This window comes from Lemur catta, chromosome 11 (assembly GCF_020740605.2).
Source record: "Lemur catta isolate mLemCat1 chromosome 11, mLemCat1.pri, whole genome shotgun sequence".
In the NCBI taxonomy this organism is placed as follows: domain Eukaryota; kingdom Metazoa; phylum Chordata; class Mammalia; order Primates; family Lemuridae; genus Lemur; species Lemur catta.
Genome location: NC_059138.1, coordinates 13140459 through 13168056, shown reverse-complemented (window position 1 = coordinate 13168056; position 27598 = coordinate 13140459). Strand labels below are relative to the sequence as shown.

Here is a 27598-nt window from a genome sequence, read left to right as displayed (position 1 = left end):
TGAGATGTGCATTTTTAATAAGCCCTTTGGGTAATTCTTGTGCGTGATCAAATTAGAACCATTGCTTTTGAAATGGCAGGATGAGAAACTGAGCTTTAGCTTAGGAGGCAGCCAGGAGGAGCAGGGTGTAGACAGTTTGGGAAAGATCAGTGATTTTGAACCTCGGGCAGTGGAGGTCGGGGCCTCGGAGGGAGCAGGAGCAGGGAGCAGGGAGCAGGAGCAGGTGGTCCGCACCTGGGAGTCTGGACTCTTCCTGGAGAAAGTTCCAAAGGCTGAACTCAGGATGTGCAAAGCAGAGCAGGAAGACAAGAACTGAACACTGCAAAAGGAATCACCAGTGTGGCTTCTGCCTCTCCCTTCAGATGAGCTCTAGGGACAAGAGGATCCCGGCCCCAATTAGTGCCTCCCTCTTCTCTCCGCTCCGCCCTTTCCCTCAGCTCCTCGCCCTGTGGGGTTTGCTGTGTCTTCCCAATGGCGGGTGGGGCAGCAGTTCTCAAACTACTGCCAGAGTCAGAATCCCAGCTCTGCCACTTACACAGTGTGACCGTGGGGAAGCTATTTAACCCAAGGTCCTCAGTGTCCTTACCTGCAAAATATAAGAGACTATTAGATACTTACTTAGAAAGTAGAAATATAGGAGGGAAGGATATTTTAAGTTTGTTTGTTTTTTTTCTCCTAAAGCCCCAAGTTAAAGGTGCAGAAGGCCAGCAAACTCACAGGACACTGGCAGGACTATAAAGTAGCACCATTTGTCTGAAAGACAATTTGCATGTCCTCTGGCTCAATAATCCCACTTTAGGAAGTTTATCCTAAAAAAATATTTCTAATGTTGTAAACCAAAATGTTAGAACAATAATGTCTATTGTAGCATTGTTTATAGTAACTGGGTAATTGGAAACCACCTAAGTTTTTCCATCCATTCAACAAACCTTTATGTGTGCTCTGTTCAGGACTCCGACAGGACAGTAAGAGACAAGGCTCTTCCCCCCACGAAGCTCATATCCAAGTGGAAGGAGAAAAATAGTAAACAGCCAAGAAGCTAGCGGTATATTGCAGATTATGAAAAGTATAGCAGTAGAGTGTTAGGCTTTAGAGAAATGAAGAGAGGCTACTTCAGGTAAGTGGGCAGGGAAGGCCTCTCAGAGGAAGTGGCATTTAACCTGAGGCTTAGGATTAAAAGGAGATCATCTTGTAAGAAGTAGGGGAGGCTCTGCCCGGCAGCAGGAATAGCAAGGCAGGGTCAGGGGTGTGAACCCGCACAGTGGCCGATGTATCTATTGAGTGCCGACCATGTGCTGGGCATTGTTCTCAGAGCCTTTAGAACACATTTAAATGTGCTCCATGTGTTGGTCCATTTCATCTTCTCAATAACTGTATGAGGTGAGGTAGGTGCTTTTCTTATCCTCATGTTACAGATGAGGAGACAGAGGCACAAAGAGGCTAGAAACTTGCCCAAGATAACTTAGTCGCTCACAACAGGTGACACGAGAGTTCTTGCTCACATCCACCACATGATATTATCTCACTGTCTGGAAGGGCTTAACATGGTCAAGGAACAGAAGGGAGGCCAATGAGGCTGGGAGAGGGGCCCCCCTTGCTCACCGCTGTTGCAGTGGCAGAAGAGGCCCAACCACAGCTTTCACCGCTGCCCATTGGTAATGAGGCCACCTCATCATTGGAGGGTGAAGGTCACATGGACAGCAGAGGTCAGTGGTAGAGGTCAAGTGTGAGGGGGCAGTAAAGAAGCATCTCTGCTCCTCCACCCAAAGTGGTATCAGCAGAGGTACGGTGACTAGGAAAATAAAATGGGAGAAACCACTCTACCCAAGTTTAAGATTTACTGTGCAGCTTCAGTAATCAAAATTGTGATGTTGGTGGAAAGACAGACACATAGGTGAATGGTGGAGAATAGAGAGCCCAGAAATAGCCCCACATAAGTCCAGCCAACTGATTTCTGACAAAGGTGAGAAAACAATTCAGTGGAGGGGGAATAGTCTCTTTGGCAAATGGCGCTGGAACTATTGGACATCCATAGGCCAAACATTGAACCAAGACCAAATCCTCACACCTTATACAAAAATTAACTCAAAATGGATCATAGATCAATTTTAAATGTAGAACTACTATACTTTTAGAAGAAATATAGTAGAACATTTTCAGAACTGAGGGCTTAATGAAGAGTTATTAGATATAACACCTAAAGCACAATTCATAAAAAATTTAATTAAAAAAATTTTGCTGTGAAAAGACCCTGTTCAAAGGATGAAAAGACAATCTAAAGACTGGAAGAAAACATTTACAAGCCACACAGTTGATAAAGGACTCATTTCTAGAACTTACAGAGTTCACAAACTTCAACAGTAAAAAAAAAAATCAAACAATCCAATTAGAAAATGAGCCAAAGACGTAACGAGATGTTTCACTAAAGAGGATATATGGATGGTGAATGTGTTAGTCAAGGCTCTCCAGAAAAACAGAACCAACAGGACATAGACAGGTAGACAGAAATGGAGATTTATCATAGGAATTGGCTCATTTGACTGTGGAGGCCAACAAGTCCTGCGGTACGCTGTCTGCAAGCTGGAGACCCAGGCAAGCTGGTGGGGTACTGCAGTTTGAGTCCCCAGACTTGAGACTAGTCTTAGGCTGAAGGCCTAAGAACTGGGGTTGTCATGGGCAGCTGTGGGCTCAGGTGTAAGTCTCAGTGCAAGTCCAAAGGCTGGAGAACCAGGAGCACTGGTGTTCGAGGGCAGGAAAAGAGGCTACCCCAACCCAAACAGGAAGCAAATCTTCTTCTTCTACCTTTCTGTTCTATTTAGGCCATAATGGATGGGATGGTGCCCACCCACACTGATGAGGGTGATCTTTACTCGGTCCACCAGTTGGAATGCTAATCTCTTCTAGAAATACCCTCACAGAAACACCCAGAAATAATGTTTTACCAGATTTGTGGGCAGTGCTTAACCCATTCAAGTGGACACATAAAATTAACCATACAAATCCAACCGTTATCAACAGGACACCCATATGCATCTCCTTGAACCATACTTAATCTCCAAACAAAGATAATAGCAGGGTCATAATTCCACCTAGTGTGATACAACTAAAAATGCTCTAATCCCTTCCTCAGAAGAGGAGGTAAACTCCTCGAGTGATGTTTACTCTTCTCTTGATACCCTGTAACTTAAATACAGTGATGTAAAATTAACAACATTTAAATACTGATGTAAAATCAATACATCTCATGTTAAATGATAAGGGAATGAGAGAGGAAAGAAAATGAAGATATTTGTCTAATATATATGTGCAAATGTATCTTTAACAAAATAAGGAAGAGATACTCATTGACAATTATAGGACTCATTGCTGGAACTGGCGTGCAATCGTGCTAAGATTTATCGCACAGAATACCCATTCTGTCTTCGCTTTACCTTTGGCAAGCGCCTCGGCTGATCATGGTCCTTTACCTGGCAGGGTGACCCAAATCTTCATGCCTAAAGAATATGGGACATTCATAGTCTTGCCTGGATTGGGTTGTAATTTCCCATTGACCTTAGTCACAGGGCATCGTAATACTAAAAAACCACCTAAGAGATCTCCTGTATTCCACATAGACTCCTCCTTACCTCCACTGTGGACAAGTGGCCCACTTTCCCCTTGGTACTGTGGATCAATCACCTAGCCAACACTGTAACTCCCTTCTTTACCTGTTGACAAAGTAGAAGCCTAGCTTCCAGTTCAATGGAATCACCACTCGATATGGAATCCTGGCTATAGGAAAAACAGCACCATATATTGGATGCTGATTCAGGGCATATACAGCCTTCTGGAGAACCTTGCCCCAGCCCTGTAAGGCATTGTCATCTCTCTGGTGTAACTGTAACATCAAAAGGTCGCTCCACTGTTCTGTCAAGCCAGCTGCTTCAGGATGGTGGGGAACATGGTAAGACCAGTGAATTCCATGAGCACGAGCCCCAGTGCCACATTCTGTTAGCTATGAAGGGAGTTTCTTGATCATAAGCAGCACTGTGCAGAATACCATGATGGTGGTAAGGCACTCTAAGTCCACAAATGGCAGTCTTCCCAAAAGCATTGTGTGCAGGGAAAGCAAATCCAGATCCGGAGTAAGCATCTATTCCAGTAAGGACAAAACGCTGCCCTTTCATGATGGAACAGCCAGCGTAACCAACTGTCACCAAGTAGCTGACTGATCACCCCAGGGAATGGTGCCATATGAGGAGTTCAGTGTTGGTCACTGCTGCTGGCAGATTGGTCACTCAGCAGGGGCCACAGCCAGATTGGCCTTGCTGAGTGGGAGTTCATGTTGCTGAGCCCATGCACGACCTCCATCCTTGCCACCAGGGACACTTTGTTCACGAGCCCATGGGGCAATACAAGATGGGCTGGAAAAGAGGCTGACTGGTATCCACAGATGGGTCATCCTGTGCACCTGATTGTTAAAGTCCTCTTCTGCTGAGGCCACTTTTGGTGAACATTCACACAGGACACAAACATCTTCATGTCCTTTGCCCACGCTCAGGTCTACCCACATACCTCTTCCCCAAATTTCTTTCTTTTTTTAAAATACATTTTAATATATTTTGTGTGTGTGTATGTGTGTATGTGTATTTTTTATTTGTATGTTGCTCCGTCTGGGTCTCAAACTCCTGCCCTCAAGCAATCTTCCCACCTCGGCCTCCCAAAGTGTTAGGATTACTGGTGTGAGCCACTGCACCTGGCCCCAAATTTCTTTGTCATCAATTTTCCAATTGTGTTCCTTCTAAGTCCCTGACCACCCAGCCAAACCGTTGACCACAGCCCATGAATTGCACAACTGGCTATTTCTTCTTTCAAACAAAGTGCACAATCAGGTTCATTGCCCAAAGTGCTGTCCACTGAGATTTCCCTTCCCCACTGTCCTTCAGGGATGTCCCAGAAAGGGCTGAAGTGCTACAGGTACATCCAGGTGGTGCCTGAATATAGCATAGAACCATCTGTAAACCAGGCCCTAGTCCTGTCTTCCTCTGCCAACTGACCATAAGGTACTCCCCATGAAGCCATAGGTGCAGGCTGGGAGAGAAAAGCAATGAGCAGTAGTAGAAACCATCGGCGTTTGGGCCACTTCTTCATGTAACTTACTTGTGCCATCAGGGCCTGCTCGGGCCCCACACATATATACCACTTCCATGTGATGATGGAGTCCTGCTATGCACACCCAACTTTATGGATTAATGAGTAGGTAACACCCAGGTCATGATGGGCAGCTCAGGCTTCAAGGTAACTTGGTAGACCATGGTCAAGCATTCGGTTCCTACTAAGATGGTCAGTGCTCAAAAGGAAAGTAGAGGAGGATGGTGGTGCTTTCTTCCAAAATCCTAAGGGCCTGTGCTGCGATTCACTTACCGGGGCCTGCCCAGGGATCCAAAGGGCTTCCCTATCTGCTGCTGACTCGTCAAGCACTGTTGGAACTGCTGGACCATACGGCCCAAGCAGCAGAGCAGCCTGCACAGCCCCCTAAGCTTATTTCAGGGCCTTCTCTTGTTTTGGGCCCCGCTCAAAACTAGCAGCTTTTGAGTCACTCAGTAGATGGGCTGGAGTAACACACCCACATGGGGAATATATTGCCCTCAATTCCAAAGAGGCCCTTATCCTTCATCTTAAAAGGGATATCTCAACATGCCTCATACCACTCGACTCCTAGAAATTTCACTAAAGTAGAAAGCTCCTAAATTTTAGTCTGATTTATTTCCCACCTTCTGACACCCAAATATCTCATCAATAAGTCTACAATAGTGGCTACTTCTTGCTCACTAGGTCCAATCAGCGTGATGCATCAGTGTAATGGCCCAGTGTGACATCTTGTGTAAGGGAAAGGTGATTGAGGTCCTTGCAAACTAAATCATGACATAGGGCTAGAGGGCTGATATACTCCTGAGGTAGGACAGTGACGGTCATTGCTGGCCTTGCCAGCTAAAAGCTAACTGCTTCTGGTGGGCCTTCTGGACAGGTAGGGAGGAAAAGGGATTCGCTATACAGAAAATTAGTCCAGGAGGGTTTTTTGTTCTTGTTCTCGATTCTTTCAGATTTTCTATATAGATAATTAATTCATCTGCAAACAAAAATAGTTTTATTTCTTCCTTCCCAATCGGTATACTTTTTATTTCCTTTTCTTGTATTATGGCGTTAGTTAGGACTTCCAGTATGATGTTGACATGAAATGGTGAGAGGGGACATCCTTGCCTTGTTCCTGATCTTCTCAAAAAATTTTAACAGTATAAAGAGACCCTGAGACCAAAATATTGGAGAACCACCAGCCTGGGGAGAGAGTAGAAGGGTGCATTAGTTTGCTAGGGCTACCACAGCAACACACCACAAACTAGATGGCTTCAACAGCAGAAATGTTTTATTTCACTGTTGCAGGCCAGAAGTCTGAGATCAAGGCGTCAGCAGGGTTGGTTCCTTGTGAGAGCTGTGACGGAGAATCTGTTCCCTGTCTCTCCCCAGCTTCTGGTGGTTTGCTGACAATCTCTGCATTCCTTGCCTTATAGAAGCATCACTCCCATCTCCGCCTTCATCTTCACATGTGTGTGTCTGTGTCTAAATCTCCCCTCTTTACAAGGACACCAGTCACATTGGATTGGCCCACCCCCCTCCAGTATAAACTCCTCTTAACCTCTGCAAAGACCCTGTTTCCAAACAAAGTCATATTCTAAGGTACTCGGGGTTAAGACTTCAACGTATGAACTTGAGGTGGACACAATTCAACCCATGACAAAGGGGAAGAAAGAGAAGTCCAGGCCTGAAGAGAGGGACACTCGTGGACTTCAAGGCTGGAAAGAGGAGACAGACAGGAAACAGAGGGAGGAGGAGGATCAGAAGAATAACTCGAGAAGAAAAGGACTCCAGAGTCATGGAGTGGTCATAAAGAGGAGGGCTGAGAAGCTTCTGGAGGCTACTGGGGACACAGAGGATCCACTTCAATGGAGTGAAGGGGTCAGAAATCAAAGTGGGAGCCGGAGAGCGAGGAAGTCAGTGGCTGGTGAAGACGAGATGGATGCGGACATCAAGTACAGACAACTCTCAAAATCTCGGGCTCTGAAGGGAAGGGAGGGGGCGGAGCAGTAGCTGAAGAGAAAATGAAGCATCACCAGAGGGTTTTATTTATGTTTTCAAGGGAGGAAACAGTTGATAACCCCCAAAAAGATTCTGTGAGCTCTAGTTGCAAAGCACATCTAAAAAATGGGAACTTCTACTTTTCCTTACACATTATGTACATTTGAGATGATCCCTTTGAACCATGCAAAGATATCTTTACATTTCTCTAGAAGTTTCCTGTCTGAGCTCAATTTTTTTATGTGCAACATCTCAGAGCATTGCTGACTCATGGAAAATTGGAACAGGGAGAGTGCTAGCAGCCACGATCCAGTTTGTCCAAAGGCAAAATAAACTTCCAAGTTCTCTACTGTGAATATCAAGAGTGAAGGAAGAGGGGAGGAGAAAGGAACCACCCACAGCTCTGGCCCCCAAAAGGGTTTCAAGTGACCGGAGGGAAACAGACAAAGATGTAGTCCAATCCTCTATTTTACAGAAAAGTAAGGAACAGTGACACTAAATGTCTTGCCCAAAGCCAGATAGAAAACTCTTATTTCTTTAATTACTTTATTTTTATAATTGTTTAATTATAAAAATGTCACTGACCTTTTAAAAAAAGCAAGTAATTGTCCTATTAATCATTACACAGACTCTCAAAATCCCCAACTCAATATTTTGAAGGCAAATAACGTTTAAATTTGGCATTAAGTCTTGAGAGAAATAACTTTCTCAGAGCAGAATCAGTCCTTTATGTCACCCAAAAGAACACTGGTTTTGACATTTAGTGTTTAATACCACCGTCCCCATTCTTTAGAAGTCTGGGGCACACTGCCAGTAGCTGCCACTTTAACTTGTCCTCGAAGGTCTCCGGCAAAGCAGTTTCATGCCCCAAGGACTTTCTATAAAATGGCTCTTGAGGGTGAAGAGCTGGGTGTTCCACTTGCACTACTTTAAAGTGGGCATTCCTTTAAACAGAGGGCCTCCTGTGTTCCTGTGTCCTTGTACCCAGGATTAGGAAGAGATTGTGCACAACCACATGTTCAGCTGTTCAAGATCAATTTACGGCTCATCGTCATTTAGAAAATGAAAAGGCATAAGTAGAGAGCAAGCTAAAAAATCTTACAAGGAATTTAATCCAAAAATAATAATCTAGGTGGAAAATAACAATCTGACTTTTCCAAAAACAGTGTCTAATTTTTCTGAACTGAATTCCAGCCAGATCAGCCTCACTCAAATCATTGATTTTACTATCCACTGAAGCCTAACGCTTCTCCACCATTGGCCAGGCACTGACCCCACCATCCACAATCCTTTACAATCCGCACTAATAGAGAAAGTGCTCAAGACGGAAAAGAATGATTTGAGGTTGCTAAAAGGAAAGGAAATGACATTCAGCTTCCTCCACTGTGAGCGCACACTCGCCCCCCCCCAACACACAATTAAATGCAATTCATTGGCAGCAATATTCAAGAGTTCACATATCAACACACTGAGATCAAATTCATGTATGCTGGGACCAGGATCAACCCTGCCACGTACATTTTCCACTTCCTCCTGGCCATGACGTTATCCAGCAATGTGTCTCAGTGCACACTGGTGCCATCCCATGTCAATGTGACCCTCACTGCTGTCCTACTGCTTTCTGTCCTCTGATCACGTCCTGAGACATAGCACTCCCCCAGTGGCTCTCAGAGACAGCCACACTCTCGACTCTCCATCTCGTGCCCCTGCTCCCTCAGCGCACGACCACATCATTCCTTAGGAGACGGTCCTCCTCACCGAGCTTCCCTCTTCGCCACCTCCACATACCTTGATGGCGGCTCTGGGTCTCTGCTCTTCAGCGCGAAGGTGCGTTACATGCCTTTCATTCCTGTCTTCGCTTGCCACATCACAAGCTGGAAGTGAGATTTAGGAAAATAAAATTGTATCGTGAAGTGAACAGAATGCCTCAGAGTTTGTCATACGTGGATTTTTACCTATCACCTATGCAGGCAGCTCCCCCGTTATTTGCCTTCTCTATAATATTTACTCTAAACTGCACTAGTGAGTTTCTTTTCATAATTTCTACCTCCATTTTCCACAAAAAAAAAATAATAAAAAGGAATTTACTAGGTTGTTTTTCTTCTTTCTCCATTTATTATAATATCCTGCACCAAGCACAGAGTCATGGAATTGTACCACTGGAAGAAAACTTAGAGGTCATCTAACCCAATCCCCTTAGTTTGGAGATGAGGGAACAGAGCCCCCTGGAGGTGGCGGTGATTTGCCTGAGGTCCTGAAGCCCAGGCTGGCAGAGTCGGACACAGAACACAGGGCTCCCGACGCTGGTCTCTTCACTTCCTTACCGCCGCCTTCCCATCGGTATCTCACTGGACTTAACACCTCTGCGTCCAGCACTGTACAGAGCAGAACCCTTCTGGGGATCGCTTAGCCCCTCAAGGGAGTCCTGAGGACCCGGATAAAGGTCTTCCCTCGAGGGATGGATGGCACCATTCCTCTGGGTCTTCCCCTTGGGTTCCTTTCCTAGACAGTCCGCACCATATCTCTTGGATAGTGTCAACATCAAGGTTATGTGACTTCTTGACCATCACACAGGAAGTGACAACATGAAAACTGGAATCCAGGACTCCTGACTCAGGGTCACTTGTGTTCCCAACCAACCAACCTAAGTGCAGCCTGGACAAGAGAAGATGAGGGAGCCTGGGGTGGTGGCCCACACCTGTAGTCACAGCTACGCAGAGGCTGAGGCAGGAGGATGGCTTCAGCCCAGGGGTTCCAGGCTGCAGTGAGCTACAGTCACACCACTGCACCCCAGCCTGGGTGACAGAGTGAGACCCTGTCTCAAAATAAAATAAAATATATGAACAAAGAATCTGAGAGAGATAGAGATAGAGAGAGAGACAAAGAGATATGAGGGAAAGAGAGAGAGAATGGAGGAAAGTTATAAAAGAGGCCAGAAAGACACAGTCGGAGAGAAGAAGTTGGACATGGAGAAGACAGGGCCAAACAATCTCTGACTCCACTATCTGATCCCTTTCAGTTTTATGTGAACAAAACTAGAAAAGAAAAATTGGCTGAATGTTTATCACAAAACTACAGCTTATTTCCAAAAAACCTTAGCTTAAAGTTACTCTTCGAGAACTTACATCTCTGTTTATTAAACAAAAAATGAACCTGACCACAAGCGCTATTTTGCCAACAGTTATATTTTGTGCAAATGACAGAACTGATTATAGGGAGCCAGAAAGTGCCCATCACAGAGGCACACAGCTAAGGGGGCCCTTCCCTCCAATTGCTTATTAACTTCACCTTAAAATGCCCTTCCCTGTTTGATGCTGGTAACTCACAAACTTTCCTAACAGGTAGAGCTGTCCCACAGAAGAACTGGATGCCTTGGAAATTACTGAGAAACTGGTCACTTGAGGCATTTAAGCAGAAGCCCAAGTAACAACCCCGAGAGCCAGGCCAGTTCCAATGCAGCTGTACCAAACTCCATGACATAATCCTGTCTTCACAGCAGGGCATTCTTACTAGGTTAAGGACTGGGCCAGATGGATTCTGAAGTCCCTTCCTAACACTGAGATTCTAATTTGAAATTCTATGTTTTTTCCTGTGCCTTGTTTCTACTCTTGTTTATGTCCTGAACATTCTTGGATGTGTTTGTATATTCTATGGTAGACTTTGAGCACCTCAAGCATAAAGGCTGTTGTCGATAAGCAGTTCTCTACACCATAGGAAGCTGAAAACTTAACATTTTTTAAAATGGAAAAGAAGATTCCCTGACATCAAGAAATGTCCCCAGACAATTGGACAGATACTGTAAAATGTTGTCTATCTGGTTCATTGGGACTATATTGCTTTCCTGTGAAAAACTTTTGAAATGTATTAACTTGATTTTATTATATTTCTTGATTATAAGATTAAATCACATTAATTGTAAAAAATTTGAAAAGCAAAAAAAAGTATAAAGAAGAAAATAAAAACCACTCAAAGTTGTACATCCTAGATACGACCACTACTGACATTTTGATAGGATTCTTTCCAAACTTCTTTCTTTGTATATGTGTGTATATCACAGAACTGGAATCATACTGATGTATAATAGATTTATATCTTGCTCTTTCTGCTTTGTATAATATAGCAAGTGTTTTCCCAAATAGTTAAATGTTATTCTAAAACATCATTTTTTTTTTTTTTTTTTTTGAGACAGAGTCTCGCTCTGTTGCCCGGGCTAGAGTGAGTGCCATGGCGTCAGCCTAGCTCACAGCAACCTCAAATTCCTGGGCTCAAGCGATCCTCCTGCCTCAGCCTTCTGGGTAGCTGGGACTACAGGCATGCACCATCATGCCCGGCTAATTTATTCCATATATATTTTTAGTTGGCCAGATAATTTCTTTCTGTTTTTTTTAGTAGAGACGGGGGTCTCGCTCTTGCTCAGGCTGGTCTCAAATTCCTGAGCTCCAGCGATCCACCAGCCTCAGCCTCCCAGAGTGCTAGGATTACAGGCGTGAGCCACCACACCCAGCCCATTTTTAACAGTTATCTTTTATGCTATTATAAGCTGCTTCTAAGCTTTCATTTTTACAAACAGTGTAATGTTGAGATGAAGAACCTTGGATATACATTTCTGTGCTCATCTCTGATCATTTCCTTGAGGAAAAATTTTTGGAAGGGCTGCATCATAGAGGAAAGGTGACCAAAAAAAACTGACACTTAGAAAGCCTATAGCTTAGCTATAAATCATCTCAGTTACTGAGACTGGACTGACATGATGGCAGATTTTTGTTGCCCCTCAAGTGCCTGATTAAAGCAACAACAACAACAAAAATCATGTCTATAGGAAGGTAACATCATCCTAGGTCTCAAGATATTTCTTTTTTTATCCCCCCCACATTATTTCTATAAACAATTGTATGTAATTACAGTTTTGCACACTATAAAAAAATAACCATGTACACAAGCAAACATGACCATATGAATGAAAACCAGCAGAAATAATAAACAATAGAAACAGACTGATGGAAGAGGGGTGGAAAATATTAAAGTTATCAGACATAGATTTTAAAATAATTTTGTTCCCTCTGTTCATAAAGATGAAAAAGAGGACTGAGTAGTTTGTCAGAAAAAAATATATATAAAATAGAACAAAATAGAAATTCTGGAACTAAAACTAAAATAATTAAAATTAAGAACCCAATGCATAGTTATAAAGGAGGATTAGACACAGATGACAAGAGATTTAATAAAAGAGCAAAAGAAAATATCCAGAATAAAATACTGAAAAACAAAAAGATGGAGAACAAAGAAGAAGGTAAGAGAATTAGAGGATACAGCACAAAGTTCTAACCTATGTGTAATCAGAATCACAAAAAGAGGAGAGAATAGGACAGAAGTAGTATTTGATGGCTGAGAACTTTTCAAAACTTAAGAAAGACATAAAACTCCATATTCCATTGCCTATAAACTCCAAGTAGGACAAATAAAAAAAAATCCATATCTGAGTACATCAGAGTAAAACTACTGAAAGCCAAAGGCAAACAAAAATCTTAAAAACAACCAAATAGGGATAGGCATGGTGGCTCACACCCATAATCCCAATACTTTGGGAGGCCAGGGTAGGAGGATCAATTGAGACTAGGAGTTTGAGACCAGCCTGGGCAACATAGTGAGATCCTGTCTCTACAAAAAAATTAAAAAATTAGCCAGGTGTGGTGGTGTACAGTTGCTGGGGAGGCTGAGGCAGTTACTTGGGAGGCTGAGGCAGGAGGATCACTGGAGCCCAGAAGTTGGAGGTTGCTGTGAGCTATGATCACACCACTGCACTCCCCCCTGAGCAACAGCAAGACTTTGTCTCAAAAAAAAAAATTAAAATTAAAAATTAAAAAAAAAACAAAGAATAAAAGAGACAAATTACCTACAAGGGAACACAAATTAGGCGGACAGTTCTCAACAGAAACAATGGAAGTCAAAAGAGATGAAATGATACATTTCAAGCACTGAAAGTAAATACCTGTCAACCTCAAATTCTGCACTCAATGAAAATATTTTCCAAGAATGAAGGAAGAATAAAAACATATCCAGACCAAAGAAAACAAAAACTGAGAATATTAAGCACTCCACTGAGGGAATACTCAATAGTATTCTTTAAGGAGAAGGAAAATGATCACAGATGGGAGACTAGACATGCAGAAAAGAATCAAGAACAATAAATTGGTAAATATGTGGATGAATTTAAATAAATTTCACCTATACGTCCGCTTATGAAACCATGATAATGACTTATTGAGTTAAAATATTAATATGTACATAGCTAACATACATGCCTATAATAAAGCGAGTGAACAGTTACAGGTCCAAGGTCTTCACATTTTCTGTGAAGACCGTAAGTGTACCCATTAATATTGGGCTTTTATACATTAAAAATGCATGTTGTAATCCCTAAAATAATGGAATAACAAAAGACTCAATCCAAAAGTAGTGAGAAAAAAGAAAAAAGCAACATGAGAGAGATAAAAACACTTGGTAAGATGATAGATTTAAACCCAAACATACCAGGAAATACATTCAATGTAAATAGATCAAGTGGCCAAGTTAAAGAAAAAAATGTCAGGCTGGGTTTTTTAAAAATCCAACACTATATTTCTTTTTTTATAAGATACATATCTGAAACATAACAAAAATATTTATGAAAGTTTAAAGTGGAATGATGGAAAATGATTTAGGAGGCAAAATGAAGCAAAAGGAAACTGGTGTAACTGTGGCGATATCGGACAAGGTAAACTTTAGAGCAAAAAGCGTTACCAGAGAGAGAGGGATTTACAGAATGATTTTTTAAAGATGTTTCAATTTGTCAGGAAGGTGTCACAACTCTGTATTTGTATGTACCTCAATTATAGCCTCATCTATTTAATGCAAAAATTGACAGAACTCCAGGGGAGAAACCACAATCATGTGTCTCAGTACCCAATAGAATAAGCAGACCGGATTTTTAAAAAACAGGAAAAATACAGAAGTTCTGAACCACACAGTTAGCACTCTTGATCTAATGCATTTACACAGAGCACAGAACCCCACACATTCTTTTCAAGCACTGCCATGTATAAAAGTCGGCCACAGGATGGCTCTTAAGGAATATCGAAAAATAGAAATCATCAAAGTATGTGGGCAGATCGCAGTGCAATTAAGCTAAAAGGCAAGAACAGAACGATCCCCAGAAAACCCCCACATGTGTGGAAATTAAGACACACGCGCCAGAGGAGACGGGAGGGAAGGAGGGCGCAGGCGGAAGCGGCTTTAGCCAGGAGGAAAGCTCGTGGTGCTGACCCCCTCGTCTGTCTGGGCCACGCCCTTCGCCTCCCACTGCAGTTAGGGATTAAGAGCAAGCTGGCGAGTGATCCTGGGAACTGTTCAAAAAGGATTCCAAAGGGCGAGTTCTAGGCCTTGCGAGCAACTCTGTGGTATGCCGTCGAGGTTGGACTCTTTGTAGTTCTCATTTTTCTGAAAAGGACACTCCCTGTCTCCACGTTACAGACCCATCGCTGAGCGGCAGTGAGGGAGGCGAAGTTCCTCCACAACTAAGTGCTGCTCGGGCTCAGGTCTAGATGTTTTGGTCCTACAAGCGACCAGCGCCTGACATTATTTTGTGACAACAGAGCCTGACAAAGCCACTCGCAGAAGAGCCATCAGCCCCGTCTCTGCTGGGAAGCTAGAGAACCAGGCGCGGTCCACAGTGCTCAGGGCCACCATTCTGAAGACGGGAGCCCCAATCCCAGGGCCGGCTGAGATGGGCAGGCAGTGAGGGGCCTACCGGAATCACGAGAGAAGCTTCTTTTACATCAAATGTTCTTCCCATAGACCTCGGCCATCCCAGGCCACAGACTGCTGGAAACACTCTGTCCCCTTCCTTCCTTCTTCAAACTAAATCTTATTGGGGACAACAGATAAAACTGGAGGCAGTGAGGGCCCTGGAACCTCACCCTTTTGGCCACCCCACCCCAACCACGGCCACGGAGCCTGGCCACAGACATTTTAGCCCAGACTTTTTTAAAAAGTATGTGTAAATGTGTAATCAAATACCTGTCTCAACTATTTTTTTAAATAAAGTCTTAAGAAAGAAAGCTCTCTTGGAACAGCTAGCTTTGAACAAGGCAGCTTCCTGGTACACCCTCCAAAGTAAACCTGATACAAAACCAACGAGAGGGTTCCTAACAGAGGAAACCGGCCACATGTTGTTAGTAGCTGGAGACCTACTGAAAACAGCTAATACTGGTGACAGTTGTAAACTGGTCACCACACAGCCCTTTATTTGGGAATTAATTAATTCTCAGTGGCCAGTTAAGCCCATCCTATTTTAGGATAATGAAGTCCTTCCCATCAGTTGATAAGAGAATGTTTGTCCTGCAAACGACTAATCTAAGACAGTCCCAAATCAAATAACAATGATAAAACAGGGAAGGAGGGACAAACATTACCCTTCCGCCCCACTTACAGCTCCCCAGAAAAGCTTTCTCTGAGATGCTCTGATAGGATGCTGCGGCTTAGCCTGCGAATGCTGCTAAACCCACCGCTACAACCACCCCAGCAGGGCCCTTTAAAATCTCTGCAGGTCCCAAGCTCTGGTCGTTTAGGAGGGACAGGCTCTGCTCACATGAAACCTATTAAAACTCACCCAACAGCCCACACTAAATCATTTCTATTTAAACCGTTTGAAATGAATCATAAACTTTGCCTTTGAAATAATTATTTCTTTTGCCCTGTTTTTTGTTGTTTTTTGTTGTTGTTGCTGTTCATATTTTGGATCTGAGATCGTTTTTTTCAGGTCTCACACATTTTTAAGTCCCTGGAAAATTTTGCAGAGTCCATGCACTGCTGTTATCTCTGATGCCTTTTGGATAAATCAGCCATGTCCTGTGAAGTTCACTGTGGGGCTTACTGGGAGGAAAACATTGAGAACTGTTGGTTCTGTTAAAGCAATGTCCTATCTGCGGGGACTGACAAGAAATATTTCTCTTTGGCATTTGTATCAAAAGCAGCTGTGCTTCTCCTTCTGTTTTTGTTTTGCCAGCCCATGAATCACGTATGTGATCATGTTGCCCTCTTCACACTGGCTACCAGAAAGCTTAGAAAACATGCATGGTAAAAAAAAAAAAAAATAGAAAAGAAAACATGCATGGCATTTTGTGCTCTAAACTTGCTCATGGGCCCATCTTATATTTCCTACCCTAAATTTTTCTTTGCCTCATTTCTTCACATTTATTTTAAATTTATTTTTAAAACATTTTTTTTTTTGAGACAGAGTCTCACTTTGTTGCCCGGACTAGAGTGAGTGCCGTGGCGTCAGCCTAGCTCACAGCAACCTCAAACTCCTGGGCTTAAGCGATTCTACTGCCTCAGCCTCCTGAGTAGCTGGGACTACAGGCTAATTTTTCCTACATATATTTTTAGTTGTCCAGATAATTTATTTCTATTTTTAGTAGAGACAGGGTCTCGCTCAGGCTGACCTCGAACTCCTGACCTCGAGCGATCCACCCGCCTTGGCCTCCCAGAGGGCTAGGATTACAGGCGTGAGCCACCGCGCCCGGCCCATTTTTTTTTTACAGATGGGGTCTTGCTCTGTCACCCAGGCTGGAGTACATTAGCCCAATCATAGCTTACTGTAACCTCAAACTCCTGGGCTCCAGTGATCCTCCCACCTCAGCCTCCCAAGTAGCTGAGACTACAGGCATGTGCCACGATACCCAGCTAATTTTTTTTTTTTTTTTAGAGATAGGGTCTCACTCTGTTGCCCAGGCTGGTCTGGAACTGCTGACCTCAAGTGACCCTTGTGCCTCAGCCTCCCAAAGTGCTGGCATGAGCCACTGAGCCCAAATTATCTAGCTCACTTCATTGTAGATAAGCTTCCTTAAACCCTTTGTGGACCAAGGCAGGATATAAATAAATCAATATATAAACAGCATTATTTTTTCCTAAAGCTGCTTTTCTCCCTTTTCTCAGATATTTCCTATGTACAGTGATCCTTGTATTAAAATAGTGCTAACACTTACTGAATACATGACTTGTTACCTGCCTGCACTGAGCCAAGCGCTTTACATGGATTATTTCAGGTCTTCACAACCCCCAAGACAAAAGCTATAGTCCTGTTACTGTTCAGACAAGGAAACTGAGGCTTGGACATATTGAGTAACTTGCTCAGAGCTCCCCAGCCAATAAGAGGCAGGGCTAGAATTCAATCCCAAGCTGGCCCCACAGCTGCTCGCTCACCCCCACTAGAAACTCTGCCTTCATCCTGGCTGCCTCTTCCCAGATTCCCTTCAGTCCATTTGGCTTCCTAAATGCCTCTCGACTCTCTCCCCCTCTTCTGCGTGCTCAGTCTCAGTTATTACGCCAAGGCCCTTGTGACCTCTGGCAGGACTTTTGCAGCAGCTTCTTAGGTGATCTCCCTGAATCCGGGCCTGTGGTCCTCAGATCTAACCTCCATGTTTCAGAAATACAAATGTGTCACCTTATAGATGGCACTCCGATCATATGGCAAAGCCCAGTTTCCTTTGTCTGGCACTCAGGACCATTTCCAATCTGTTCTTAGTCCAACCAGACAAACTGTGACCCACCCCAAGCCCCAGGACAGTAAATCACTTATCACTCCCTAGTGGAGGGCGCGTGTTCTTGCCTCCGAGGCCCTGCACACGCAGTTTCCCACTCCTGTGCCTGGTGAACTGCACTTCTAGTAAGTGTCAGGTGGAAACGCCGCCTTCACTGTGCAGTGTTCTCTGAACCCCCTAGTCCTCAACTCTCCTCCGTGATTTCCCCATTCTTTGTAGAGACCTGCTCACCACACGAATTTCATTGTATTGTCATTATTTGTCCATCTCCCTCCCTCGACCTTGAGCTCTTTGAGGACAAGAGCTGTGTAGTCTTACTCACCTCGGAGTCTCCTGCCAAGGGCCTGGCATGTGGCAGCCACTTGGTAACTGTTTAATGTTCAGCCAGTGGTAGGACTAAACCGGACGTGTCCGCTGCCTGACGAGCAACCTTCCTAAAGCACTCCTGCCCCAGGCCCCAGTCCAGGAACACAGGGCCACCACTAACTCAGCCCTTTAGGAAAATGAGAACCAAGTGCCTCCCCTGCAGTAGGACACCCTCACCCTGGGCTCAGCATGGCTTCCGTGTCCTCCCGCAGAGCGATTCCCTCCCTCACTCTTACCGGGCCCCGTGCGTGCACAGGAACACAATGCACACGTCCGAGCACGGCAGGCCCGCATGCACACAGTTATCTCACCTTTGCTCGTGCCGTTCCTTGAAAAGCCCATCCACTCCCACCTGCGCACGTGAACAGCACCCCACCCAATGCCACTTCCTCTGTGCATCCTTCCCCCGGGCCTCGCAGGCAGATTTAATCACTCCCGCTTAAACCGTGGGAGGCAGCCCCATCTGAGTCTTGCCCTCATGCATCAGATTCCTCTCTTCACTGCCTGGTCCCACTGCTGCACTGGGCTCTCCCCAAGGGTGGGGGCCACGTCTCAGTCATCTCGGTCTCAAATGCCGAGGATGGTGCCTTTCATCTACGTGGTGGGGTATTCAACACGTGTTTGGACTGAAAGCAGAGCTCCAACCTAGGTACTAGGCAGCTCGAAATCTTTACAAAACCTTCCCTTTGTGTCACCGCCCCCTCCTCGGCTCACCTACACCTAGGTGAGCTGCGGTCACAGGTGTGCTGTGGACCTCTGAGCACGCTTGTAACCTCTGGGCCTTTGCTCATCTGTCCCTTCTACCTGCAGTGCCCTTTCCCCCCTCCACCTGCCAGCATTCTACCCATCCTTCAAGGCAAGTCAAACATCCTTCTCCTCATGAGGTCTCCCACCAGCAGATGTGGCCTCCTGCTCTGACACCCGAAGTACTTTGTCCTTCCCAAGTCATTCCTGAAACACTGCTCTGGGGCGTAGTGATGCGTGATTATAATGAAAGCATTTTGAGGACAAGGATCCCCAGACGTCAGCATAGTGCGATGCACACAGTAGGTGCTCAGCAAACGTTAGGCTGAATGGAACAGGGCACCCGCGCCACACCTGCAGAGGGAGAGGCAGCAGTCCGCAAGGAACCAGCAGGACACACGTCTCCTCTCCTCTCCCCTTTTTCTCAACAGGGACAAAATTTGTGCTCAAGGGAGAAGGGCACAAGTTGCCCCTCCCTGCCTCCCCTCAGCCAACAGCCTGGCTTCCCTTCTAGAAAGGCGAGAAGGTGTGACAGGTGAAGTTTCCTTTGCTCCACCCCCTCCTCCCCAAACACAGACAGGAGTTCACCTCCGGCAGAGTTGTTTTCCAGCTCCCGCAGGACGGGAGTGAGCTCGCTGCAGGGCACACCTCCCTCGCCAGCATGCAGCGCCTCACCTCTGCCAGCCGGGCCGCCCTGCTCCTCTGCCTGGCCTGCGCCTCCGTCCGCTGGGCTCGCTGGGCAGGTAGAGTCCTGGGCTTTATTCTCGGCCCTGCTGGGCAGGGGGAGGGGGGGAGGAGATGGGAGGGCAGGAAGGGGAGGGCTGGGATTCCTCGGCCGGGGTTGGCACTGCACAAGGGAAAGAGGAAACTTTCTCATCTGAAGGATTAGGCAGGGGTGGGTGGTGAGGGGTCTTGGATTTGCCTAAGCCCCAGATCAAATACTCAACTCCTCAGCTAGGACAGGGGCAGCCACCTCTGTCGGCCCTTCCCACAAAGAAAGAGGAAAAAGCAATTTGCCAGTGGGGGACCACACTGGCCTAAAACTGCGTCTTTTGATCTGCTGTGTCTCAAATCTCCTTCTCAGCTCCCCTGGGCTGTGGTGATTTGCAGCCTCCCCTGTGCACATTTGTGTTGAACCTTCCTTCACCTAAAGTCCTCCGTCCCTCTCTGTCCCCTGCACTTCTGCTGCGACCTTCACAAAACCCGACCACCACGAACGCTGTCATTCACTGTCTACCACAGTCCTGCCTCCACCGGCACTAGAAATGTTGGGTTCCCCCATTTTCTCAGGGGGGCTGGAGGGTTGGTTTGCATCCCTCGTCTTGCTCTGCCAGTCTGGGCTCCGCACCTCATGGCAGAGGGACCTTGGTTACAATCTCGTGATCCTGGCTGTGATGGTGCCCTCAGCTCCCTCAGAACACTGCCTGTCCTGCGCCCCGACAGACTCACCCCCTCAAAATCAACCTTCCCCCGCAGAAGTCTGTATCTGCCTCTCCCACCCCCAGTTTGTCCTGTAGCCACTGCCAGGTGGCCGGGTGGCGAGGCTCAGAGCACGAGCTCTTCAGCTACCCGACTCCAGCTTCCACAGCTTCCCAGCTCCAGCTCCGCGACCTTGAGCAAAGTACTCACCTCTCCGGGCCCAGTTTCCTCATTTACCACCCAGAGATCACCAGAGTGCTTATTTAAAGGGTTGCTGTAAAGAGGAAATGATATGACTGCATGTAAAGAACTTGAAAATAACACGTGGGAAACACACAATGGACGTGAGCAATTATCCTTAGCACATTCGTTTATTTCCTAACTTCACCCCTCCCCAAATAACTTCTCTCTGTTTACCCTCACAGCACCTTGCTCATGACAGGGGCTCAAAAAAAAAAAAAAAAAAACCTGACAAATTTAACTGCACTGAATTGCTGGGTCCTCCCAGCAGCCTGTCCTTTAGGTGATGCCACGTGAGTGCCCCTGGCTGGCTGTGCTCGTACGGCAGGAGGGCGATGCTCAAATTTGTTGGAATTCCCACCTGTGCTATTCCCTTTGAACCACATTAAATTGCCGATACTGGGCGGTTTGGGACCTACACAAATGGCAATTCCATACAGTTTAACCGAATACTAGCAGTCAGTTAACTAGTTTTTTTCCACTTGCTTTGGATGAGGACCCTTCCATCCTAGGCGTAGAGGTGAGATGAAAGTCAGAGCCAAGGAAGTTATTTGAGTCATAAGGAAAATTAAAATGGTGAGGAGTCAATTTCTCCAAAACAAATCAAGACCAACCTCTAAGCCATTTGGTTGTAAATAATTTACAGTAACAGATTGCATCAAGGCAATTACTATTCTTTAAGCAGGACATTGGAGCCATTTGGGGGTTGGGTGGTATAAAATTAGTCTGAGAGGCAATTTCATGGTTTTAGCTAAACAATAGTTTTCTTCCAAACTTCCTGCCATGTGACAGCAAGCACCTCTGAAGGACATGCTGACCTACAGGCAGTGGGGCCTTCAGAGTTTTCAAATTCTTTTTTTTTCTTTTTGTATTCCTAAAGAAGCACATTGAACAGCAACATAATTTCCAGAAAGGTGCTTCAAAATCCATGTCTTGGTTTTGGGCTACCCAGATCGGCCTTAGCACTGCCTAATGGACCTCTCGTTGGGGGAGGAAATGTCCCATATCTGCGATGTGTTTCCAATGTGGCAGCCACGAGCCACACGTGGCGATTTGAACACTTGAAATGTGGTTAATGTGACCAATTTTAATAAACTTAAATAGCCACAAGTGACTACAGCCTGCTGTATCGGACAGTGTGGACTTACGTCATCTCTTTGTTGGCAGTTACAGGAAGGAATATGGGGAACAGCTTTTCTTCCTCAGATCCTTAACCCAATCGCTCCCCCCCAAACTGATAGAACCTTCAGAATTCCTGCTAAATTTATTTGCAATCTTTCTGCTTCTTGGTTATGAATCAAGGGACAATTCTAAGCACTGCATATTCTGGCAATCTCTGGACTTGCTTGTCTGAACTTTAATTTTTTTTGACAACCATCTGCATCTGTAACAATATCATAACCATAACAAATAAAGAATCAAGGTCAGATTTTAATGTTTATTTGTTCAAGTTTTTAAGGGAATTGAAGATGTTTATCAAAAGACATTCCGGATGTTTCAGTGATTGTTTTAATATATACAGGGAAGCTACTTTATAGCTATATCTAATCTGCAGAGAAAGCAACTGAGATAGTGTTTAAAAGCCATAGATTGCAGGCTTGAAGGGCAATGAGAAATGAAGATAAAGCATCTCTGAATGAGAGTGGAGCTATAGGAAAGAGTGTATGAGTTTGTTCAGGCTGTCATAACAAATACCGCCAAGTGGGTGGCTTAAACAACTTAAACAACAGTTCTGGATGTTGGAAGTCCAAGATCAGGGTGTCAGAGGTTGGATTTGTCCTGAGCACACACCCTCCTTGGGTTGCAGATGGCACCTTCTCCGTGTGCCCTCACGTGGCCTTTTCTCTGTTCATGTGCATCACCACTGGTGTCTCTTCCTCTTCTTTTTTTTTTTTTTTTTTTTTGAGAAAGGGTCTATTTCTGTCACCCAGGCTGGAGTGCAGTGGTGTCATCATAGCTCACTGCAACCTCAAACTCCTGGGCTCAAGTGATCCTCCTGCCTCTGACTCCCCAGTAGCTGGGACTACAGGCACGTGCCACCACACCTGGATAATTTTTCTATATTTTGAAGAGACGGGGTCTCATCCTTGCTCAGGCTGGTCTCGAACTCCTGGCCTCAAGCGATCCTCCCACCTCGGCCTCCCAAAGTGCTAAGATTACAGGCATGAGACACCTTCTTCCTCTTCTTATAAGGACACCAATCATATTGGATTAGGCACCCCCCCAAATGATCTCATTTAATATTAATTACCTCTTTAAAGCCCCCATCTCCAAATACAGTCACATTGGAGTTAGGACTTCAATATATGAGTTTGGGTGTCAGGGGAACACAACTCAGTCCATAACAGGGACTGAATTTATGCTTTGTTGCATAGAGCCTCTCAATATACCTATACTGGAACTTCCATAACACTTTCATAATACTCACTACTGATTTACAAAAAAAGGTCTCAAACTCCATGCCTGGGAATGGCTTTTCCTACTGCCTGAGACTATTCCCTGTCTTTTCTTCCAGAAGCCGGCAGCAGCAACAGCTCAGCCTTGACCGTCCACCGCCCAGACGCCGGGACCCTGGCGGAGTGCCCCAGTAAGCTTCTCCTGCCCACGCCCCAGCCCCAGAGCTGCCCTGGATCTGGGAGGGACACAGCCTCCTTGCTTTCCACCGACGGGTGCCAGGGGGCCCAGCACCTGCTTGGCCTTCCTGTGCACTGGTGTGGTTTCTCCCAGAACTACTCGCAGAGCAGGTCTAAAAAACTGTCTTGGCTTTGATCCCCATCTAGGCTCACAATGTTGACACAGGTGGCTTTCATGACCCATCCCCAGGTCCGTAGCCAGTGTGTCCTGGGTTCAAATGCTTGTAGAAGTTTTGAGGTGGAAAGGCCATAAAAACCAGATAGTCCAACTTGTGCAGGAGCTTGGTTTAGGGCCCTTCGTATTTGTCTGTTCATCCTCTTCCTGAATGTTTCCAGTGGCGAAGAGCTCAGAAATTTACAGCCCATCAACAGACAGCTTTGCTTTATCTTGTTGCTCCCTCTATCTTGCCCTCATTAAATGACCCAATGTGTTAACTTCCGGCCACTTATGAGGAAGGAGAACAGGCAATGACACACAGAGATTAAGAATATGGTTTTGGAGCCTTGCAGACTTGGGTTTGATTTCTGCTTCTGCCGTCTTGTGACGCTGGGCAAGTTACAGCCTCGGTTTCAATAAAAACTGTAGCTGTCACTTAGTGAAGAGTAAGCTAACGTGTGACAGCATGAGCACGGGGCAGGGGTGGGGTAAGTGCCCTTCAGTCTTAGCCTCCACGTTATTGTTCTTGTTCCTACTCATGGTGCGACGCCTCCTGTCTCTCCCTGCCCCATCAGACGTCGACTTCTGCCCGCTGGCAGCCCGGTGCTGCCACGCCGGAGTGGACGAGCACGGCTGGATCGCGGCGGCCGTTGGTTGGAGTCTCTGGTTTCTCACCCTCATCCTGCTCTGCGTGGACAAACTGATGAAGCTAACTCCAGAGGAGCCCAAGGACCTGCCAGTGTGAGACTGGGACTCCTGCCCCAGGAACGGAGATCGCCACCAACGTTTGGATATCGGGCAGGGGACTAGAGCTAACGCGGCTTCTACGATCTCAAAGTCATTTTCGCCTTTAAGCTGCAGTTACTTTTAGAAGGAAAGGGAGGCCGGGCGTGGTGGCTCACACCTGTAATCCTAGCACTCTGGGAGGCCGAGGCGGGTGGATCGCTCGAGGTCAGGAGTTCGAGACCAGCCTGAGCGAGACCCCCATCTCTACTAAAAAAAATAGAAAGAAATTATCTGGACAACTAAAAATATATATAGAAAAAATTAACCAGGCATAGTGGCGCATGCCTGTAGTCCCAGCTACTCGGGAGGCTGAGGCAGGAGGATCGCTTGAGCCCAGGAGTGTGAGGTTGCTGTGAGCTAGGCTGACACCACAGCACTCACTCTAGCCCGGGCAATAGAGCGAGACTCTGTCTCAAAAAAATAAAAATAAAAATAAAATAAAATAAAAAAATAGAAGGGAAGGGAGAAGGGAAGGGAGGTCCAAATCAGGCAAGGCCAGGGCCGCCGTCACTTCTCTGACAAGCCCTTTCGCACGCCAGTGCCCAGGGCACGTGCTCCTGGTCCCACCAGAGCTTTCTTCCAGGCGCGGGCGGGGAGTGCACAGGAGCTCTCAGTCAACGCCTTCAAACCCAAGCTCAAAACCTTCTCACCAAAAACAGGTCTTTGGCTTCTGTCCCTTACCCGAGTCAAGGGCATAACTGTCATTTTAAAATGTGGTATCACCCTTGACACGCCCCTCTGTGGCCCCACGTCCGGCCTCCTCCAGCTCGCTCCTGTCCTGCCGCTTCCCCGCCAGTGCCACGGTTCTGTCCCCCAGTGCCTTTCCCCACGGTCATTCTGTCCTCACCACCTTTGGATCTTCCTCCCCAGCTTGTCACTCCCCGAGGGCAGCTGCAGAGTAGGCGCTGCCACCCACCTGCTGACAGGCCAGCTGCTCCTGGAGATTCCGGCTTCTCAGCCTGTAGTTCAGGTCTCTGCGAGTCCAGCTGTCTCTGCCGGCACCTCCTGGAGTGAGGCTCTGACTGCCCACTCCTCCTCCTGGCGTCTTCAGCCTCTCTGCTGCCACTTCCTCTGCTGGGACAGCCGCCCTCCCCCTCCCCCCTGAGAATGCGGGTCCTTCCTGCAGGGTCTGCCTGGAGCCTGGCCTGCACGCCGGGGCGACCTGGAGCAGGTGGCCTTCGGGCACCTCTGCTCTGCCCCGAGGTGCTGTGAATGGGCCTCCTCCCAGTGTGTGTGTCCTTCCTCCCACCCCTGGGGCAAAGTAAGCTATTCATGTTTGTCCAGTGAGTGACACCCCATGAATGAATGAACAAATGAATGGGTCCCTGCCCTGGACAAGTGATGACCGTCACTCTGCATTAGGAACCTCCATGTTTCTCTAGATCGTTGAAATAACCCAGCTCTGAAGAAGCCAGTGGCTTGGTCACTGCTCTCTCAGCAAATTACAGCCATGGCCACTCGGCAAGGAGAGTGGGTGTCGCACAGTGAACTCTTCCTGTGGAGGGGGCGGGTGGGTTTATCAGAAGGAAGAAATGACAAAATGACTCTTTACGAAACAATTTCTGCCCTCTGTGAGAAAACATGTATTTAGATTGGATAAACTCTAAATAGTCAAAATAAAAAATAAAAAAATGAGAGACCTCCGACATAGGAAAAAACCTTTTGTCAAGGAGGCAAACGGCTCAAGGCTGCTCAGTTGCTCTTTCAGAAAATCTAAATAAACTTCCTGACAACAGGAACTGAAGGGATCGCCTGATTCCTGTTGTAGTCTTCCAAAAAGCCAGGTAATTTCTGCATCTCAGATGTTTAATCCGTACACTGGGATGGATTTATTGTTCCTAAGTGCTAAATGATCTCGTGTATAGAGGTGTCAGCATCACGCCCGGCGTGTTCTGTGGACACACACATCAGCACGTGTTCCACTTGTTTGTAAATTCAAGGAAAGAGTTTCCACAAAATATGTGATGATTTATTTCCTGAGAGACGAAAAGATTCGTTAAGGAGCACACTTTGATTTAATGTCTGTAGACATTTTTAAAATAAAACGGTGTCTGCCATAGGGGTACGAGTACTAACTTTAAGAAAAAGAAAATTAAGATTTATTTCTGGCCAGTGTGAACAGAAATAAGTCACTTTATCTCATTGGGCACCAATTTGCTGAGCAGAAAATGTAAGAATGGGACCAAATCAGTGGTTTCGAGCTCAGTTGTAAGAGCTTATGGAGCTATTTGAATGTCCTCATGGAAAGGGGTGGGCATGAGGTCCGTTGTCCTTTCAATCTGAGCAGCTCGGCTCCTGTCTCACACACCAGAGCTCGTGGTCAGGTTACACCTGCTGCTCTGGGAAGTGAAGGGTCAGCTGCAGCGGCTGGTGTCTGAGGTCCCCTCCAGTCTGGGGAGACCTGGAGATGCTCAGACTACCTTGAAGTGAGTATGTGCGGCCTCTGCCATCTCGCACTGAAATGCAGGCACTTTGTAATTGCTTTTCTTTCATCGGCACGAGAGGGAAGACAGACCAAATCTAAACGACCATTCTTTTCTTTGAGACTTCAAGAAAGAAAGACAGTTCTAGAATTTGACGGCTCTACTTCCCGGATCCTACACCTCAGATTTAGTCTCACCATGAAATCTCTTGATTACAGCAGAGCAAAGATCTGTCAATAAATTAAAGAAAGTTTGGGGAGGAAAAATAAGCATCAACTTCCAGGGATCTAATAGCTTCCCGTTTTAAAGCAATAGGACTTGCCTGACCTTTCATTTTAAAACTTTGCCTTTCAACCCTGTCCTCGGCGTTGCTACAGACTATGTGACACAGAGTCCATATAATCCAGGGCATTTGGGTATCAAAACGTCATATGTAGAAACAAAATGTTAAATATTAAGGTATGGAACAATTATCTAAGTTTTAAAATTATTGTTTTATATTATTTATTTATTTATTTATTTATATATTTTTTGAGACAGTCTCGCTCTGTCACCCGCTCTGCGCTCACCTCCGTGCAGCACTGTGACGAAGACGCTCTCCTTGGCTCTCCCTGGCCGGGCTTCTCTGAGCCCTCTTCCCCACTAGGCTTTAGCCTTGCCCTATAAAAACTACTTACTCTCAGCACAAATGGTTCCAGCCACCCTCCTCTCCCCATGTTAAAAGACTTAAACAAACATGACAGTTTCTAACAGCTCCAGGCGGCCTCCCTGGGATGAGCAGGACCCGGAGACCCTGCCCTGGGAGACGCAGCTGAAGGTGAAGGACACCAGCCCCAGGGCCCCGCACATCCTGTGCACTGCACGACGGTCCATTCCCATCCAGACGGAGCTACACTATGCGAGAGCTGGAGGGGGCAGGGGTGGGGAACTCAGGGCTCTCATCCAAGTCCCAGGGCAGCAGGAAGTCCCCTCTGATATAGCCACACTGGACACACATGTCCACACCAACACACACGCGCACACACACTCCCTACCACTTTGTCCTGGCCGGGCTCTGGGGAGCCCTGAGCTCACTTCTCTCCCCTGCCCACAACCTGTGGCTGGTTCCACCCCTGCCTGGTTCAGGGTGACATCAGGAGA

At 46.1% G+C, this 27598-nt stretch overlaps 2 protein-coding genes across 2 annotated transcripts in view; one reads left to right on the top strand and one right to left on the bottom strand.

Annotated features, from left to right (window-relative positions):
• Nucleotides 1–18142, bottom strand: part of ATP6V0A4 (ATPase H+ transporting V0 subunit a4) — a 63550-nt gene extending 45408 nt beyond the window's left edge. Inside the window, exons 1-2 of the mRNA XM_045565320.1 lie at nt 18013–18142; nt 8902–8987 (exon numbers count right to left, since the gene is read on the bottom strand). The gene's annotated coding sequence lies outside the window, so the exon portion shown is untranslated. The remainder of the gene's footprint in view (nt 1–8901; nt 8988–18012) is intronic.
• Nucleotides 18143–19363: 1221 nt separating this feature from the next.
• On the top strand, nt 19364–24206 carry TMEM213 (transmembrane protein 213). The gene is made up of 3 exons (XM_045565321.1): nt 19364–19543; nt 22975–23046; nt 23825–24206. The coding sequence occupies exons 1-3, from the start codon at nt 19462–19464 to the stop codon at nt 23992–23994; spliced, it is 324 nt and encodes a 107-aa protein (XP_045421277.1). The 5' UTR covers nt 19364–19461; the 3' UTR covers nt 23995–24206.
• Nucleotides 24207–27598: the final 3392 nt, after the last annotated feature.